This window comes from Scomber scombrus, chromosome 20, assembly GCF_963691925.1.
Source record: "Scomber scombrus chromosome 20, fScoSco1.1, whole genome shotgun sequence".
Taxonomy (NCBI): domain Eukaryota; kingdom Metazoa; phylum Chordata; class Actinopteri; order Scombriformes; family Scombridae; genus Scomber; species Scomber scombrus.
This window is the reverse complement of record NC_084989.1, coordinates 8,435,781-8,454,941: the sequence shown is the minus strand read 5'-3', so window position 1 is coordinate 8,454,941 and position 19,161 is coordinate 8,435,781. Positions and strand designations below refer to the sequence as shown.

The window sequence follows — 19,161 nt, the reverse complement described above, 5'->3', positions numbered from 1 at the left end:
GGAGAATATTATAGTTCTTTTTTTATTGTGGAAATGTTCTTTTTCTCTTTTTTGTATTTTTTGACATTGCTTGGTTGTACAATATTCTTTATTCTCTTTTGATCTTTGTCTAGTTCCGGTATTTTTTTTTAACTGTTACTTTGCATACATAAAAAAAGGAAATTCAAATTCTGTCAAATTATAGATTCCAAAAGTCAAATCATTTCCCCGTAACCAGTCACCGTATCTTACTGTACATACACAAATGGTTGCCTGTTCTGCCACCTGCTGGTTCCACCGGTGAACAAGAGAAAATGAAGCTCAATGTAAAGACGACACATTTTCCTCATGAAAAGCAATGTGCAAAAAAATACAATGAAATCTCAACAGATATGTGACATTTTCTTATTTTTAATGCATCATATTGTATATTTATTTTACAGTTGTATGCTATTTTATCAGTTACACAAAACAAAAAGCAGCTGTGTAATAATATAGTTGAATCTCCCAGAATGTAATGAGACTTTTTTTTTTTCATTTCTATGTGGAGCTGAATTTTAGGTTTAGGGGAAACTAATGAAACATATTAGTTTTGTCAAAAAGTAAAAACGATGTGTTTATGAAGAACACACCCAGTAATAACTTAACCTGATAACAACTGTCTTCTGGTTTACGACTTCCTGAAGAAATGTGGAAATTCCAATTCTCAATAACTTAGACAGATATATTAGGATTCAATACTAATAAGAGGAGACGGAGTCGATGGTCTCAATACTGTTGGTGTAGCAACAAAAAAAGGCAAATGTTTTTTTAAAAAAAAGGCCGATTCACTGTGATAGGCACTTAATTGAATACCTGGTTATTGAATTTAATAACTGCTTGGCTATCAGCACATTTAAAACTCATCAATCAAATGTACTGAAACAATGAGTTTTACAGGCTCTGAGTGAATAAAGCTGAAACACAATACATACTGTTAAAAAAAACACTATATATATTTAGGATAACCGTAACTGCACTGTAAGATTATCAATTATAAAATAAGACTTGAAATAGTCAGCATCACTCTCCATTTCAAACTGAAGTGCTTTTTTTATGGAATAACAAAATGTGTATCACTACTTGGAAAAAAAACAAAACTTGAATTAGCAGTGAGGGAAGGAAAAAAAACCCTCACATAAAAAGCCATGGTCACCATCTGAGATAATATAGTGTAAACGAAACCTAATTGATATCAAAAGTTACAGTTTGGGAGATGTTCTGGCACATATTGTAGATTGCATGGCATCAAACACACGAAAGGCATGGAAGCAAGTTTTTTTTAAAGTTTTTTTTTTTTTAGAAATGTACTGCAGTTGCATACAAACAGATCAGGGAATAGGTCCGTGTCCTTTCCCCTCACTCCAATTTATTCATTCCAGCTCGAGTCTCCGCTAAAACTGAGACTCCTCCTTTTCATACAAATAAAACTTACTGTAAAATGACTGAATGGAAGAGAAAAAAAAAGAAAGAAGTGAGGCCTGTCCCTGCAACACAATATATAAATATGAGATCACAGCTGGTTACAGAGGGCTGGAGGGGGCTGTTTGTGTGGTCTCAGTTAAGTAGCTCCAGGTAGGTGATTGGCACTTTGCCCTTCTGGTTGCCTCTCTCGCCCATCAGCCAGTCTGAATCCATACCGGGGACGCTGCTGACTGTGATCACCTGGGAAACATAGAAACGTAGTGTTTACCAGCTTCTATTCATTTGTTAAAGCAGAGACATTTTATGAAATACTTTATAATTATCAACAGCAGCACACCAGTCAGAAGCACTATTGCACACACAGCTGGCTCTCAATATGCAAGGGCGGACTGGAATTTTTTTGTACTAGTATTTGAATGAATGATGTCATGCTGGGTTGGTCAACCACAGGCTTGTAACGGACAACTTTTTGCTTTCCAGGAAAGGGAGTGCTTTAAAGGATAATGTGGTTAAAACAAAAAGCAGAGTAAGAGTTTAATCTCAGCTTCCCAAGTCTTATTTGAAAATAAAAACCTGAATAAACAGTTAAACTAAACGACACAGAGAATGTCGTTTTTCTTCAGGATAAGTTTTAACAGACCATGAACTGTGTCAGCCTCACCTCATCAGCCAGCAGGGAAAGTTCGCTGCTGCTGGCGGCGTCGTAGTCGTAAAGGACTCGGGCTTTGCGGCTGCCGCTGGAGCTACGCAGTTCGTTGAAGCCACCCGATGCGGCTGAGCTGCCGCGGCCAGACGGGTTGGGCAGGGAGGCCGACACCGGTATGGTGGGGACTGAGATGCTGGCCCCGCCCGACACCGACGACTGGTTGTTGTTGGAGAATGACGAGGGGAAACTGGAAAGACGGGAGACGAATGAGCGCTGACAACTGAAACTGGGTGGTAAAATGCTGAGTATTAACATAAAGTCAGTTCAGTTTCAGTCCTGATACAGTCATTTAACAAGTCTCAGTTAGATTGAAGCTGAACTTTCTGTAAACTCATCCTTTGGTTCAGTTTTTCAGAATTAATCATGTGAAAGGTGTAAACCATACATAACCTTACATGTACTCTCACTGCTTTGACTGTATTAGAACAAGACGATAACAAGAATATTCATCATCAGTACTTTTATTTACAGGAAATAAACCCTTTTTTAGGAAGAAAAATAACAGAGCTAGGACTGTGAATGACTTGTCAATGGGAGTTGACACAGGGAATGTGAGGTGACGGTGGTCCTTCACCTGCCGAGCTGCTTTTGGAGATCCACCATGTACTGGTAACACTGTGCGTAGTATGTGGTCTGGGCCTCCACAAAGTCATTCAAGCAGCGTAGGTGGTGTGCCTGGTAATGCGCATGAAGAGATGAGAGAAAAGTGTTTTATGAAGTTTCATTGAACTTACCACATATTTCAATTTCCCACGAAAATTCAACAGAACAATTTTCATATGCTTTGAAGTTAGATTTGCAGAACGCAAACATCTCACTTCTATCAAAATCTTTGGTATCTCTAATGGAAAATGTGTTTTTTTAAGACATCGCATTCATAGTAAATAGTGAAAACATTTGTATTGTGTCTTCTGTTGTTCTGGAGGAGCTTTGTTAAGTCTGAGAAAGAAAGAGAGAGGCATCTGATCCGTTGACATCATCAGGGTGATCTTGGCTAAGCATCAAACGTTGAGTCTGAAAGATGTAGAGCTTGACCAAAGTCAGGATATATCAGCCTCAGCTCCTTTTATTTGGACCATTTTTTATAAAATGTGTCTCTTGTGAATCCCACAATTATGACCCGCAATATTAAATAGCTGGAGTACTCTCCCCCCCCCCCCTTTTTAAAATAAAAATGTCACTAAAATATTAGCTGTTGTTTGATTCACGACTCACGGAAAACTTTGTGCCAAACACATCAACAATAATTTCTGTTCCTGTTATTCATTTTAATGACTGAGATTAAAGTGGAAGACGGAGCGGGGAGGACATTGGACGGGTGTGTTTGTGTGTGCTGGGCGACATACATGGGTGCTGCTGACGCCCTCTAACAGCAGTCGGGTGATCTCTGCCTGCCGGTCAAACTCGCTCTGGGTCATCCTCAGCTCCTGCTCCGCCTGAGATGGAAGAAACAAAATGTAATTTTTATAGAGTAAATTCAATATAGAAATGCAGCTGATTTGCAGTAATCATCACGTAAGAATGATGATGATTAAAGCACAGACGATTAAGTTTAACTTTATGGTATATGCGAGTAATCAGTGATTTACAGACCAAAGGACACACAGTACATTTAGTTTAAATCCTGAATGTTTTGTTCCATTTTAAAACATTAGATATGTTGCTGCCTCTGATATGATACATTAGGTCATATTATCGGTATCTGAATTGAGTATTTGTGTCCCATGGTCTCAAACATGTTGCAATTTAGAGGAAAAACAAGTCTGGCATGAAAAATATCAATTTAAACTGAATATCAACATATACCATGAGTGAGTCCAAGTCTGTATCTGTGGATGTGACATAATATAGTTTCAATGGGACAAGACCAGACAAACAGAGACAAGATTTGTACGAATAAAAACAGACAGGACAAGTGGACATGAAGTTTCTGTCCTGAGGGAAATGTTTCCTTTTCCTCATATGGAGCCAAAGGTTTCAATATGAGAGCTGCTGGAACAATGGCTTGTTGAGACTTGTTAAAAAGTCCAATAAACATATGGTGTGGAGCCGAGACTGACAAGGACAATGGCCTCACTGTCCCGCGCTCTCTGCGGCTTACACCAGAGGGAGAGAGAGAGAGAGAGAGAGAGGGGTGTGTGTGTGGAGGAAGTGTGTATTTACAGTGTTTGCTTGTTGTATGTCTTCTCTATGAGGATTCAAAGTTTTCCATGAGGTACGGCAGTATGTGTCACAGAGGAGATTGGAGGAAAAAAGATAGACTGCAGCTGTTGACACTTCTACCAATGTGTTTGGTGGGTGCGTGTTTGTGTGTGTGTGTGTGTTCGATTCAAAGATGGCTCCAACATTCCACTCACCTCTGTCACTTCCTCGGCTCACATCTGCTGCTTTGCATTTTGAAAACAGTGACATAGTAGTTAGAGCTACAGCTGCTGCACGCTCACAGCCAACACAACACATCTTTGCACTCTGTGTGTTTTCTGCGTGTGTGTGTATGCCAGAATGAGACAGCAGCTTGTTTTGACAAAACCACACTCTGCACAGGGTGGCAGGGCCGTGACAAATGTCATCCTCCACTTTCACATCACTGAGTCAGAGTCACCTCAAACTCCTTGTGGTATGTTCAACGCTGGCTTTCTCTCAAAAGAAGAAAAACGGGCGCTGATGCACCACCGCTGATCAAAGATTAAAAGATAACCGATGCTGGTGCTAACTGACAGAAACTCTTATTTACACTTCCTGTGTTTATGTGACTCTCCTCTTTAAAGAGAGAACAAGTTTACCCAGAAGTACTTTCACAGGGAGCACTCTGTTTGTAGAGAATAAACACACTATTTGACAGTTAATGACCACTATATGCCAGAGGGGATATTATAATAAATGTTGTTTAAAGAGAGATAGAAATAAAGCTCACTGGATCTCAGTGGCTCATTCTTGGTAAAAATGTGTGCCATCTCATCCCTCTCTTTAGTGATATAACTTCTAGTGGAATAAAATATCTGTAGCTTAGTTGCCTTCTCGTCTCGTCTATTTTCCGACTGGCACTCCCCCTCGTGTTCCACTCTCCCAGACGGGGAGGTTGTGCTTTCCGAGAGGATGTCGTCTTCCGCTGAGCCAAGTCTTGGCTCGGTCGATAAATACTGAGGTCATTATAGATATCATCTTCAGACATTGTTTAACTGGTCGCGAACTGGAGAGCCTTTTAAGACCTCAGATACCGAATAAAATGCTGCAAATGTGTTTTAAAATTTTGTTTAAAAAGGCCCTGAACTCCCCATTTAGTTCTCATATTTCAGCAAAAGTATGCTCATCATCATCATATTGGGTCAGTTTGGTAATGTTTGACACATCATGTGGCACAGGGACAAATGTGTCTCCGTGAAATATTACATTTGGAATAAGACACTGCTTGTTTCCAAATTTGGTACAATGAGCAGTCTGTGTTACTCAAATCCAAATTATCTGAACGAAAGGACAAAAAGACACAAAAATGAGAAGAAACTTGAGAAAAAAGGGGATATCACAGCAAGAAAAACAACTGTCCAGAAAAAAAGGGAAGTCTAAACTTCCCAACGTTTCTCATGTGACTGTATGCGAGTCACAAGAGATGAAATGGTCAGCTTCAGTGTTGTGTAACAGTGCGTCAGTTGTGACTTGTGTGACTTAAGACGGAGAGACAAGGGGACGTGCCCAGATAGCTCATCTTCTACCATAAGGAAGCGGAATTCAAGGACATTTGTTCACTGGTCAGCATTAAAATAAAAACCAAACATCCAGATGTAAAAAAAAAAAAGATGCATTCTTTATTATATATATATATATATATATATGTGTGTCTGTGTGTGTACTTACTGCAGCTCTTGCATCAGCCATCCTGGCTTTCTTTAGCCTGGTTTTGGCAGCATCCAGATCCAAGCGTTTGACCTGCAGTAGCTTCCGTTCTTTCTGGACACAAATTACACAATAAAACCTTCAGACACATACAGCTCACAGGTCCACGTACCAAATATATTGTCACTATTTTCCCCCAGATGAGAACAGTGATTAAAACTTCCTGTCATAATACACTTAATGGAAGATAAACAATAATGTTGGGATTCTTGAATGTTTGGAGGAATACTATAAATGGTCTAATGGTAACATTGAGAGTTCTTTAAGAGGCTGACCAGCTGAATCCTACAAAATAGGATACTCTTAATTATCTGAGGGAAGTTTAGATACTTATGCCAAAAACAAACTGAGCAACAGCGAGTCTGTCATGTGCTCTTCATCACCTAACCACCACACTGTTGACACTCTCTTTTTTCCATTCCTTCCTAAGTGCTTAATACAAAAGCTTCTAAACGCCCTCTCTTTATACAGACCTATTTTCACACACCCACTATTTAGCATTTGCTAATGCCGTGTTGACTAAAAGGCTGACTGCTGCTGTTGCTGCTTAAAGATAAAAGCTTTACAACTAACAGCCGCTGGAGAGAGACATTGAGAAAAAGTGAGAGGAAGTGTTTTGTTTTTAATCAACAGAAACTTGGCTGGGACATCAGATGAGGGCAGTAAGACTTTTATTCCACATTAGAAATAAAAACAGTGATGATGGTAATGACAGTGTCCTGTTTGGTACTGGTTTTATATTTTCTTCAAGTAGATGGCAGACCTGAACCTAGTTATAGAATTAAGAAGCCTCCATTACTGCCAGAGCACTTCTGAGCTGATCCTCCTTTCATTTCTGAAACTTCTTCTACAGATTTGACTATTTAAATGTTTTTAAGAGTAATTTCTAAACTTAAAGGATTATGAGTACTGTGTGATATTTGATTATTATGGTGGCAAAATGAGAGGGACTGTATTGCTTTAAACTCTACAGCCAGTAGTGTGAATATAAGTTCAAAAGTTCAAAGTCCAGAAATGATAGACTAGTGATGGGTATCATTAGGATTTTGTTGATACTCCTTATCAGTTTTTTTTTTTTATCGATACTCTTATCGGTTCTTTTTCAATTGCTTTTTAAAAATAATTTAATTTTAAAAAGCAGTTACCTCAGAACAGAGTCAGATTTGATTAAAATGTGTTCCTATAGCTGCAACACTAATGTTTACAACGTCAACATGACTATGTAAACTCAGTAATATTTCACTAAAGACAAATCTAAAACAATCGAAAGTGATGTACAGGTAGTTTGATCAAGTGCTTATTGGCTTTTTACTTGCAAAGGTTTTATTGCACATACGGTAATGAGCCAAAGTTAACTGTGTCCACCTGTGTGTGTGTGTGGAGCAGCTGAGACTCGCCCTCTGTCAAACACCGACACAGAGAGCAGAGGAGATGGTGCATCTTTACCTTAAGTAATAACTAAATGTATTTAAGAGCCCACTTCAAAGATACCCCTGGTTCTTACAATGTTAGAGGCAACTCCATTTCAAAACCTGGTTTTCAGGGGGCATACCTATTCCGGATAAAATTCAGGAGTCCAACTCACCAGGATGGTTTTGAAGTCACCCTCTAGAAAGTTCCTGAAAGGTGTCAGGAAGTTGATGGCCGAACTGTGAATGAACTCCCGCTCTGCCCCACCAATCTGCTTCTCTGTCTCGCCACATTTAATCAGAGCATTTCCTGTAATGGTCAGCAGCAAAACAAGACGTCACTCCCAACACAACACTGGACAGGAGACTGTACAATTTAGCAAATCAACCCTAAATACTAATTGGCAATGCAGACAGGCCTATGGATTAGTACAAAGTGCTGTTGTTCAGAAGTAGCGAGAGGCAGGCTCCCTCTGTCACTCACCGTAAGCGGTTCCAGGACCAAATTCATTTCCTGACTCGATCATGGACTGGCCCAACAGCTCATGGTTGTTCATTCGCGTTGGGGCTTTCTTCTCCAATTTCTCATACACAAATTCTTCTAGTCGGACATCTGCAGATTGCAAGAAAACTCAATTACAAAGTCATAAGACTACAGTGAGCAGGCCAAAGGCAGGCAGTGTCCACGGGACAGTTAGTCCAAGTCAGCTCCAAACAGCCTGCCTAAGGCCTGGAAAGTGAAATTAGCAGCTTTCAACAATGCAAGTAAAGCAACAAACAAACTCTCCCCAATAACTTTGCTGTCGAATCTGATTGGCCTTTATTTCATATTATCACATGGATGAACGCAGACACACTCAGCACATCTATGGTATGTATGTGCAGCATATGATAAAAGTAGAACAAATCCACTTTACCATATCCAAGACTGTTAACACAAGACTGTAAGGAGCAGATGGTCCGTCTGTGTTTGTTGTGCTGCAGCATTATGGCAACATGGTGTGAGCAAAGAAGGGATGCACAGCTGAGCTTACAGACTTCACAGGCGCCCTACATACCGTACTGATGTATCCCAAACACCAGCTCAGACATGCTTATCATTTTTTCATGTGACCTTCCTCTCGAGATCCGAGATCTTTCCTGAGTAACTGTAGCTCATTTTTTATGGAAAGGTCTATCTTATAACATCTATCTTGTATATATGTAACATATAACTCAACAAAATGTCCACTTTAAAATTTGATTTGATCATTATTACAGGAAGGCATGAGTCTCATTACATAATGTTAGATTTGATTTAGTGGAGCTGTCTTGTGTTTCTCTGAAGGGAAGACCAAAAAAAAAGGGTTTATCAGTTCAGTCAAGCTCATCCAACAGTAAAAAGTGTGGTCTCACTTGGGTTGGGCTGTAATAAGACTTCTGTCTGCTTCATGATCCTCTCTGTCCATTGCTTGGTGTTCTCAGCTCTGACCAAAAGGTTCTCCAAATGGGCATCCAACTCTGTCTTTTCAGCCTGGCCAAGTTTCTCCTCTGTAAACTGACAGAGAATACATGCATTGGTAATGTGCACACAACTTATCGCCAAGAAAATGATACACTAGACTGAGAAATTTAGCGGGGCCACAGTGTCATGAAAGGCATGTTTGCTGAAAGATGCCTTTATATGTCATACATGAACGTTATCTACCTAGCTACTGATGATAGCTCTATCTGATGAATTCTGGGGCCTGCTTTGATGCTTCTGTTAAACAAATGTTGGCTATAATACATGTCGCTAGTTGTGTTACAGCCCCAAAACACAATGCCAATGTGCCAATAGCTAAAAAAAACATGTTTCTCTCAAATGATAATAGGCTTCTTAGCAACACAATAACAGCAAAGTGTGGGCGCTTAGAAAGCGAGCTAACGCTATCTGACTGGCTAGGCTACCAGCTAACATTAGTTAGCAACAACTTCCACGAACAAGACGGGTAAACTTACTTGTACGGCACGACTCAGGAAGGTACCAGCGTCTGCGGCTAACCGCTTCACATTAAAATCCATGACACCGCCGGGGTAATAAACTCTTAATACTACAACTGGCTCGTTTTACAGTCAAACTGCCATCTCTGTAGAAAATGTCATTGAAGCAACTTTTTTTTTGTCGGAGTTCCCACCCAGCTGTTGATCCTGACAAAGATAGTACACTGACAAGATAGTTCACTCCTCCGCCCACAGCAGACCACACTATTCGACACACAACGACGTTGAGATTAAAAGTTGAATGTTAAATGTCTTTTTGTTGAACAACGAAAAGCAATCACACAGCAAATACACAACACAATGTTTAGTTAGGTGACTGTTCATTTGTGTCGACTGGCCTGCAAACGACTGGTGACATCCAACTAGGCTTGTACGACGGAAACAAGGCTTTACCTCTACATAATGTGTGACAACCTATACAGTTCAATGTTGTATGGTAAGGTTAGACTTTCTCCCAGTAGGAAAAACACCGTCAGTAATATTTTGCCCATTGTTTATCACGTTAACTCTTAGTCGCTCTACTCTGCCGAGCGACGGAGATAACTCTCTTGCTTCGCCATGTTCCACTTCAATGTCACTCATCTTTTGTAGCGTTCATATCATGCGGAAATGTTGCGATCACATTACGATGGGCGTTTCAGTCAAGAAAGGAAGAAGTAAATAAATGGGATAATCTAAATGTCCTGTGACCATAATGAACAGAGAGAGAGAGAGAGAGAGAGAGAGAGAGAGAGAGAGAGAGAGAGAGAATGCGTATCAGCTGAATGTTATGGCAACATTTCATCTATCTTATTTTTTATGTGTTGTAGTGTTGTTTGTCAAAGTTAGGGAAATTACACCATTTTATATAAATACAATACATAGCAAATGTAATGCAGAGGTGCCAGTTGGAAATGGATATGCATTTTTTCCATAATCAGACATGAATTCATATTTACACGTTAGAAACTTGAAAATGACAGTGAAGGCATCATGCGTGTACGTGTGGTGGCGCTATCTTCAGCTTTCGAAGAGGTTCAAAAAAAGACTTAAAAGGTCACGTCGTGTCATGAATAGATTCTCTTAGGCTACTTACAGATATGTATGCATAATAGCTCATAGTCCTTACCACTGCAGTCTAAACCACATTCAAACTAAGTAGCTTATAAATGCAACAGTAGCTGAACCCAATAATGATCATCATGAACATCCTGGAACATGAACTTCTGACCTCACACCCTTTGCCTGTGACCCATCACTGACCACTGACTGTATAAACAGCATAGCCTACCATTGATTTATTTATATACAGTACCAGTCAAAAGTTTGGACATACTTTCCTATTCACGAGGAAGAGTATATTTTTAAATAACTGACAACTGTTACATTTTAATGATGGACCATTACTCATGCAGTTTTATGTTTGACTGTTTTTTGGGAGCAGTCATGGCTTGACTCCATAGGCACAGGGATAGATTCTTTAGACTGTCCTCCTAAGAGTGATTCACCATGATGCAGGTTTGATGCACGCAGATCAATTCTAAAATCTCCATAGTGCCTGTTACGTGCAGACTATACAGATATTATCTCATAAAGCTGCAATAAATACTGTTAGACTTGTCAAGTTCAAAAACGATGTGTGTTACTGTGTATTGATATTGACTATATTTCAACATCATACTCAACTTTCCTTTTGTTTCTAAAAAAAATGTCTTGAGGAAGTGTACTTTGGCAGTTTCGGAAAAACAAAAACAGTCTTCAGGTCTGGATGTAATTATGCCAGACAGAGCCTGCTACCTGCTGTGTGGGAGGAAGTCAGGCAGAGAGAGAAATCAAATGACTTCCTTTCTGTAGGCTACCAATGAACCATCAGCCATAACCTCTCTAGTCAGCTAAACGATGGCTCCAAGGTTTTTTCATCCAGACAATTGTTCCTGCGTTGCGTTAAGGCTGCACGACTGGAACTGCGGTGGGTTTTTCCCATCAGAATGACTTATGTTGTTTCTTACTGCGAAGCCAAGATGACATGTAATACCAGTTTACATAATGGTTTTGATTTACAATATTAACCTTGGCATGTTTCAGATTTGAATCATTTTTTAACAAGCTAGTAAGCAACAAAAAAAAACAACAACAAAAAACTAATGGACTCCAATAGTAGCCTACACTGCATTTTTTACAACCGCACTATGTCAAAGATATTAAGGCTTTGGCTATGCTTTATGCTTGGCTAAATTTCAGAATTGTTGGGGCGGGTGCTTTAAACACGTGAATATGAAAGTCAGCACTTCTAGGAAGGCAGAACAGCTCCTTTGAGGGAGGAATAGCTTACAGTATCTGGTTCCAGTAGTAAATCTGTGTGTATCTGCTCTTTCAATTCACAATAAGAGAATGTGCTCCAGAGAATATAAAGACTGAAGACCGGCGAAACTTAACCCCAGCAAAATCACTTTCTCATCAAGGCAAGGCATGTTTCTTGACATTAATAAATCTGAGCTGTCCACTTTACAGTTAAGAACTTGAAAGATGAAATGAAAAATGCTTTAAACCCTTTGAAATCATATCATTGTACATTTATTTATCAATATAGGCCAAAAATATACAAAAAAATCAAATTCTTTGTATTATTATATCAAAATCCAGTCATGTCTTCTTCCTATTAAACCAAAATATGACGTGTGCTTACGTAGGCTTGAACAAACCAGTTTCAACCAATAATATCATGACATCCAACCATCAATACATCTTCAATTTTTAGTTCAACATTCTATCCTGTTTCATTTGGAAATATGTCACGATATGGAAGTTAGATACTCGCGAAATGCCATTATATTTAGTCTTTAAATGCAGATAATAGAATGATACAGACATGTTGGGGACATTTAAGGTCTTTATTGGTTGCTGTTGTTTTTTTAAATGCAGTTGCTGTGGAGAAATGTGTTTCATGTCCTCAACACAGCATAAATACTTTGCACAGATTTTCACCTTCTTACATAATGCAGCTTTGACAGAGCAAAGGGATTCAAGTTTCACTCAGTACAAGACTTTTGAATGCAACTGTCATGGACTGTCATATCAAAGCACATCTGCAAGTGTAGAAAGTCTTCAAAAATTAGCATTGAAAGGCAATTATCCAAACTCTATAAATACTCTGCGGGTGATAAAAACAGGGTAAATTCAAAGCTGAACTACATCTGTTGACTTTTTTGGACCACATTTTCGGCGAGCTCCAACAGACGAGGATATCTGAGTGTCCTCGCCCTCCAAGACTCTGGGATCCCCTGGAGGCCGGTCTGAAAACACATCAAGATGACAGCTGAAAACATCCAGGAGGCAAAAAGCTTGCACAATATCCAAGGTCACTGTCAAACTCATCAAAAAGAGTTCCACAATTACTGACGACAATATGCGTAGCGAATATATTCATGACCTGCTGTCTCTCTGGTACAGTAGATACTGAAAAACCTAAAACATTAGTTACTTAGTCAGTTTAGATTTTAGTTTGGCAGCATAAACCAGAGCTTAAGTAGTATTCTCCAATTAATGTTGTTACCAGTAATCTGTGTTTTACATTTTACATTTAAACAGTAAGTAAACCATTATTACCACTTGGCTAGCAACTCTCCCCTTTATTTGGATGATACTTTATAAATCATACCTCTCCATAAATTGTCAACTGAGTTGCAACAGAGAGTATGTTAGTGTGTAATATGGTAAAGACATTAAAAAGATTAAGTTGGATAATGTTACCAGGAATGAATACATTACAGAGTGGCAGTGTTGTATTTCATTGTGTTTCTAGATGAACTGAAACTTTACAAATCTATAATTGTTTGTCGCGACTGAATTGACACCCCATACAGAACGGTGTTTTTAATTGGCTTCACCTTTCTGGTCCATTAGTGCTGTCTTCACACTCAACAACCAATTGTTGTGCCAATAACATTTAACATAACTGCCATTTATCAAGACACCTTTCAGGTTTTGACCTTCCAGGAATGTTGGAAAGCAGACCAACCACTTTCTAATAAATGTCATCGTAACATCAGTAGCTTAAAGGGATAACATTTTAAGAGACATGCTTATTCACTTTCTTGCCGAAAGTAAGATGAGAAGGTCTTCTCTCTTGGCAAGAAAGCAGTGGAGTGTATTTCTTCATTTACAAGTGGTGTCATTGATGTATGAAAAAAACATGGTTAATATATTTTCCTGATATTAGTTGGTCATGTTGTCATTGGTGGTATTGTGTATTGAGACAGCAAGATTGAGTAACCTTTTTACAGGCTAAGACACTCAAGTGTTTTTCAATGAATGATCCTCTTTAAAAAATATATTCAAAATCAGTTTGAAATGTAAACCTACTCCTGCTGATCTCCATCAGTGACTAATCATTTTCTAAGCCTGACTGCCACATTCTTACAGTACCTGTGCCCCAAAACAGGCTCCTACAAAGGAGGCTCGACTGGCGGTGCATCCCCCGCAGCGCATGGTGGTCCTGACACCTTCATCCAACTGATTCTGAGTCAGGACTACATGAAGCGCTCCCTGGAACGCACCGGGCAAAGCTGGAGACAGATTCAATAGCAGATTGAGACATTTATATCAGAAAATATTCATGTTATTACGAAAAAAACGCCATAATTTGCTTTACTTTGTCATTAGCATCAATTTTACAGTTATAGAAGACACTTGAGCAGAACTCTCACATGTACATTAACCTTCTCAACCTCTCTGTCCTATAAAACCTGAGACACTCAACTCAGCGGGATGGGGGAAATGAAAAGGAAGGAGGAGGGAGACCATTAGTCAGAAGATCAAAGGCTGGAAGACCTACTAACGGATATACTGTCAGGAAGGGTATGCAAGCCATGCCAAGTCAACAGACCTGGATCCTGCTGCTACCGACTGGCTTACCTCATGTGTTTGTGAACACAGCAGGTACAAGCTGTTGGGATGTCTTGGCTAGGTTGTCCTTCACCTGGTGGATATGCGCTTTAGCAGATATAGAGGAAAAGAGATAAAAAGTATTGTTTAATGTATAAACATTGGAGCCCATTTTGCCTGTCTCTGACTTTTTTCATAACATACATTATGTATCCTTTTCATCTTTCTTGGAATTTGTTGTATCTTGATTTTTAGGGGGAAAACCAGAGGGTTCCCTTTTGCGTTGCGGATCTTTATTGATTTCATATAAATTACAAGAACAAATACACCCATCCCTCTGTTTTTTAAAGAAAGATAAGAGCAGAATAATGAGCAAAATAAAAAGCTGCCTCAAGCAATACTGTACAGCAGATATCCCATCAAATCCATCCTGATAGAATAAACAGTAAAGTGCAGCTGCCAAAAATGTCTTGTTAGCTCACAGATTTTACATTTGGGCTAATATACCCATTTGTTTTTATGCAGTGAGTTTGGTCAGTGCCAATCTTATGTCTTCATAAATTTGGAATGAGAGCCTGGAGTGGTTCTACTTAGCATCAAGACTCAAAGCAAGGGGAAACAGCTAGCTTGGTTTTGTCCAAAGGTAAAAACAAATTGAATTACCAGTACTTCCAAGGCTCATTACATCAACTGAAACATAAGACGTGCTGATAAGTGCACTTTTGGAGCTTTGGAAATAACTGTTTCCTGTGCTGTGTTTCCCTGTTTCTTTCTTTATGCTAAACTAAGCCAATTACTTCCAGACTCCAGCTTCATATTTGATGTGCAGATATTACAGTGATATCAATGTTCTCATCTTAATCTCAATAAGAAGGGTGAATTAGTGTATGTTACAAACGGTTTCACTAAATGTTGAAATAAATGATCCTTTAAAAAACACATTGAGCTTTACCAATGACGGCCCTGTCCAGATCCTGAGGGTTCTGTCTCTTCGGGTCATTCAGCTGAGCCAGAACTGCATCCAGAGCATTGGGGTCTGGACCATTTAGAATGAAATGCTCCAAAAACCTGACATCACACATACAAAGTCAGACATACAGACAAGGGTTAAGCATTACCCCTTAACATTATTTTATGACTTATTTATGACTTGTTATATCATGAGTTTCTACAATCTTCTTTGAAAGTATTAGAAAGTGTCTTACCTTGCTGCAGCCAATGTCACAGCCACACACATGTCATTATTCTGGGTGACCCGCATCGCTTCCTCCACTTTCTCCAGCATGTCAGGTCGTCCGGCGTACATGGCCACCACCGGAGCCAGCTTGGTCACACCGTCCATCTGACAGTCCACATCAGAGCCTCAAACACACACAAACACACATATTACAACAACCCCAAAACATCAGCCTGGAGAGGTTTTCATGCATCTATGATCTGTAATCTTTACCAGTCTCTTCTTCGCCAGCATCCACATTTCTCATGAAAGCTTTCAGGCTCCCGTTCCTCCATGGACCATCAATGGGGAGGATGGCTTTGGGGCCTAACAAATTAAAACAATGTCATGATTTGACATGAGTCAACCGATTTTAAAGTGATAATCAGCATGACCATTTTCAATATTTTGGCAGTCCATTTTTGAGGTATTTCTGTCACATACAACTGGCTCATGTATATTGTGTCTTTACTTGACTCTGTTGATACTGTTTAAGTTTCTGTAGGTGGAGCTCTTTTCTTTGTCTTTTCCGTCAGGAGGCCTATCACTGCCGACGATGATGACACAGCTCTTATTATATTCATTACAAATAAGACATAAAGAGGCTGGCAACCGCAGTCTGCACTTTAATGTACCCAAGGGTGCTCTGTGCTGTAATGGAGATTTATAGCAGCACAGCATTTACATGATGTCCCGATAATAAAAAGCAGCAAAAACAGGGAAGTCTGACAGTATGGAATATTTTCATGGGGAGGGAATTCCCCATCAGATAGTAGGAAAAACATTATACACAGTGTTATCAGACAGTGACAGAGACTCTCACATCCTTTTGGGTTGTTGAGTTGATGATTAATGTGGTTAGCTGGATATCACAGTCATGACTTGTTATTTGGTTAGATGAACTACAGCTGAACTGAACACGTACCTCCTTTCTTCCGGTAAGGATCATTGAGAGGCAGGTCGTACACAGTCCCCGGGCCAAAGAACTTGTAGATGCGGCGGGTCAAGTCTTGCACATCAACATCTGCCCACACATGACACAATGTAGCTTAAGAGAACCATCATGTTACGTTTCAGTTGCTTTTACAACTGGAAGAGCTATGCATGTAACTTTTTTCCCATATGTTTTTTTAATTCGTCTTTATGAGACTGACTACTGTTTTATTGTTTGCTCACTGTTAAACAGATCGATGTTACATATGTTATATAGAGTACGCAGTTAAAAGGCAAGTGACCTTCTCCTTTCACATTCTTTCCATTTTTAACATCAAAAACTCATCAGAGCCATAATTTCAAGTCCTGATTATCATTGCAGCAAACAAATAGGGCCATGAAGGTTTGGTATGCTAATTTTACATCAGATTTAGCAGGAATTCTTCATGGCTTTAAAACACAAAACAGCAAGAGGACTGAGGTCATTCAGTGAAAAAAAAAGATCTAAAGCTATATTTCTTGCAGTGGCAGGTGATGCAATAAAGAAAAGGCTGTTATAAAAGTCACTTCCAAAATGAGAGAGAAAAAAATCTTCAAATATGTGGAATCTTGAAATCTTGAAAGAAAGCCTACTCCTAAGAAAACTACAGAACTTATGGGACATGTAGTGTTCATTTTAGAACCATTACTCTGCAGGCACTGAGTATGTCTTGTTAACATAATGACAGATAGTTGCTGTCTGTGTCTGGGTGAATTTCAGTACCTCCGCACTGACTCAGTGACTCCAGCAGGACGTACGCCTGGTCCCCATAGCAGGTCTGCTCGCCCGTCTCCCTGCGGTAGAAAGGATTCGCTGACTGAGGCCGAAACTCCGGAGAGGGCTCCAGATCAGAGAGAACTTCTTTCAGCCTCTCTGGGTTGTAGATCCAGTGCATGGGCTGGGCTGTATGGGTGCAACACACAAACACAGTAGACAGTAGAACAGGGGGGGGGGGGGGGGGGGGGGGGGGGGAGAGAACCAGTGGTACATTCAATAGTTTTGTTTGTTATGTGGCTGACATGACATATTGTATATACAGTCTGGTGAGAATAGATAACATTCAAAGAGAGGTTGATGGTTGTTATATTGTAGAAAGCAAATGCTGATTTTAAAAAGAAGCCAAGCAACAACTGATAAAAGCATCTAAGCTAAGTTATGCTGATGCTCAAACTGAGCTTTCATAACCTTGAAGTCAACACGACTTACACAAGTTAAGGAACCACCCCTATGCTTTATCAGCATATACAGATGTTGCAAATAGATAATTCTACTGATAAGCTTTTGTGCAACTCTCAAGAAAACAATCAAACACAGTTTGAAATTGCATATTGTGTAACACTCATATCTATGATAGAAAATAATTCAACTTATATGTACATCATGAAATAACAGAAACTTTCTGGTAAGCATCAAAACATGCAGTAGACTAATTAACTTGTGGTTTGGATGTGGTTTCCAGGATGGAAAACACTGCTGCAGTAATTAAAGAGTCCCAGCATCAGTATCACACACAGTTTATCTTACCTGCTGCATCTGCCACTGCTGCCCCGATAATGGCCCCAATCGCTCTGTCTGCCACACTCAAGGCCATCTGCTTTCATTACAGATAGAAGCGAGTATAAATGAATGGGCTGAAATATTATACGGGTTTCATCCTGTAGTAAAACATAACGGTAAAAAAAGACCGTTGCCTGAATTGAATTTCCTGTCATGAAATGAAATAGAAATACTGCTACTATTCTTGTAGGAAATTGAAATGTAGTCTGATTAAACATTTTTCACATTTTAAGATTTAATCTAGATTTAAACTGGTAAAAACAACAGTCATCATGTCCAAATGCAGCATGTGAAAGCAGCTATCTTGTTTTTTAAAAATGCAAATCTCATTCAAGCTTGTCCTCTTATAGTTGTTGTTATTTACTTAGTTTTAAAGTTACAATGTAAAGGATGCAACAACTATTTGATTACATTAGAACTGATATGTAGATTAGATCATTATTAGTATTACCTATTAGACAGAGCACGTTTGGTTATTTTGTTGTTATCTATTGACATATACTCAGAATATTAATACTTGTATTTTTTCAATTCATAAAGTGCTGAACAGTTTTTTATGTCAGAAACAAAGACAAACTTGTTTATTTTTACCTCAGAGCCTCTTCGTCACCTTGTGTCACTCCTCTATGTGTCACTCCTCTATGTGTCACAGGATGTTGTGTGTTAGTTTTCTAACAAGGGGAGGGTCCTACCAGCCCCCTGATAAGCAAACACCAATGGTGACTCAAGAAAAACAGTTAGGAGGCACAAGAGGGGTTGAGATGGGGGTTAACACACCAGACAATATTTGTGAGGTAAGGTTTATAGAGTTTGACTGTAACGATCAAGCATCAGTAGTCAACAGAAAGGAAGTTTTATACTTATATGTTGTAATAGTGTCATGACACCATTACTGTTGTCATTAGATGCTTTTTAAAAATCAATTATAATGTGGCATTTGGAAGTCATCATCAATAAAGACACTGGATTACTTGTTTGCAGAAAACCAGGCTTATATATTTAACCCTCCTGTTGTCCTCGAGTCAAGGAAGGAAGGAAAAGGAGGGAGGAAGGAAGGAAGGGAGGAAAGGAAAGGAAAGGA

The 19,161-nt window shown here is 39.3% G+C and overlaps 2 protein-coding genes across 3 annotated transcripts; both read right to left on the bottom strand.

Annotated features, from left to right (window-relative positions):
* Positions 1-96: 96 nt before the first annotated feature.
* Positions 97-9,596, bottom strand: sh3glb1a (SH3-domain GRB2-like endophilin B1a). Its single transcript, XM_062441662.1, has 9 exons — positions 9,430-9,596; positions 8,845-8,986; positions 7,934-8,062; positions 7,626-7,759; positions 6,002-6,094; positions 3,496-3,585; positions 2,724-2,824; positions 2,105-2,336; positions 97-1,683 (listed from the first exon to the last, which is right to left on the bottom strand). Exons 1-9 carry the CDS (start codon positions 9,490-9,492, stop codon positions 1,576-1,578), a joined length of 1,092 nt encoding a protein of 363 aa, XP_062297646.1. The 5' UTR covers positions 9,493-9,596; the 3' UTR covers positions 97-1,575.
* A 2,431-nt stretch (positions 9,597-12,027) lies between these two features.
* LOC134002253 (crystallin J1B-like) lies at positions 12,028-18,715 on the bottom strand. Of its 2 annotated transcripts, none has more exons than XM_062441562.1 (10): positions 18,672-18,715; positions 18,048-18,117; positions 17,247-17,426; positions 16,476-16,574; positions 15,785-15,877; positions 15,540-15,696; positions 15,287-15,402; positions 14,365-14,442; positions 13,876-14,015; positions 12,028-12,743 (listed from the first exon to the last, which is right to left on the bottom strand). In XM_062441562.1, the coding sequence occupies exons 2-10, from the start codon at positions 18,112-18,114 to the stop codon at positions 12,639-12,641; spliced, it is 1,035 nt and encodes a 344-aa protein (XP_062297546.1). In that variant the 5' UTR covers positions 18,115-18,117; positions 18,672-18,715; the 3' UTR covers positions 12,028-12,638. The 2 variants fall into 2 exon arrangements, with proteins under 2 accessions (XP_062297546.1, XP_062297547.1); XM_062441563.1 differs by having other exon boundaries at positions 18,048-18,114; positions 18,672-18,714.
* Positions 18,716-19,161: the final 446 nt, after the last annotated feature.

Excerpts from the sequence above, each read along its gene's own strand:
- sh3glb1a (XM_062441662.1), bottom strand. The coding sequence starts at position 9,492 with ATGGATTTTAATGTGAAGCGGTTAGCCGCAGACGCTGGTACCTTCCTG. Across the intron at positions 7,760-7,933 it reads TGGTCCTGGAACCGCTTACG|GAAATGCTCTGATTAAATGT; the intron begins GTGAGTGACAGA and ends TGACCATTACAG. Across the intron at positions 2,337-2,723 it reads CTCCAAAAGCAGCTCGGCAG|TTTCCCCTCGTCATTCTCCA; the intron begins GTGAAGGACCAC and ends CCGTCTTTCCAG.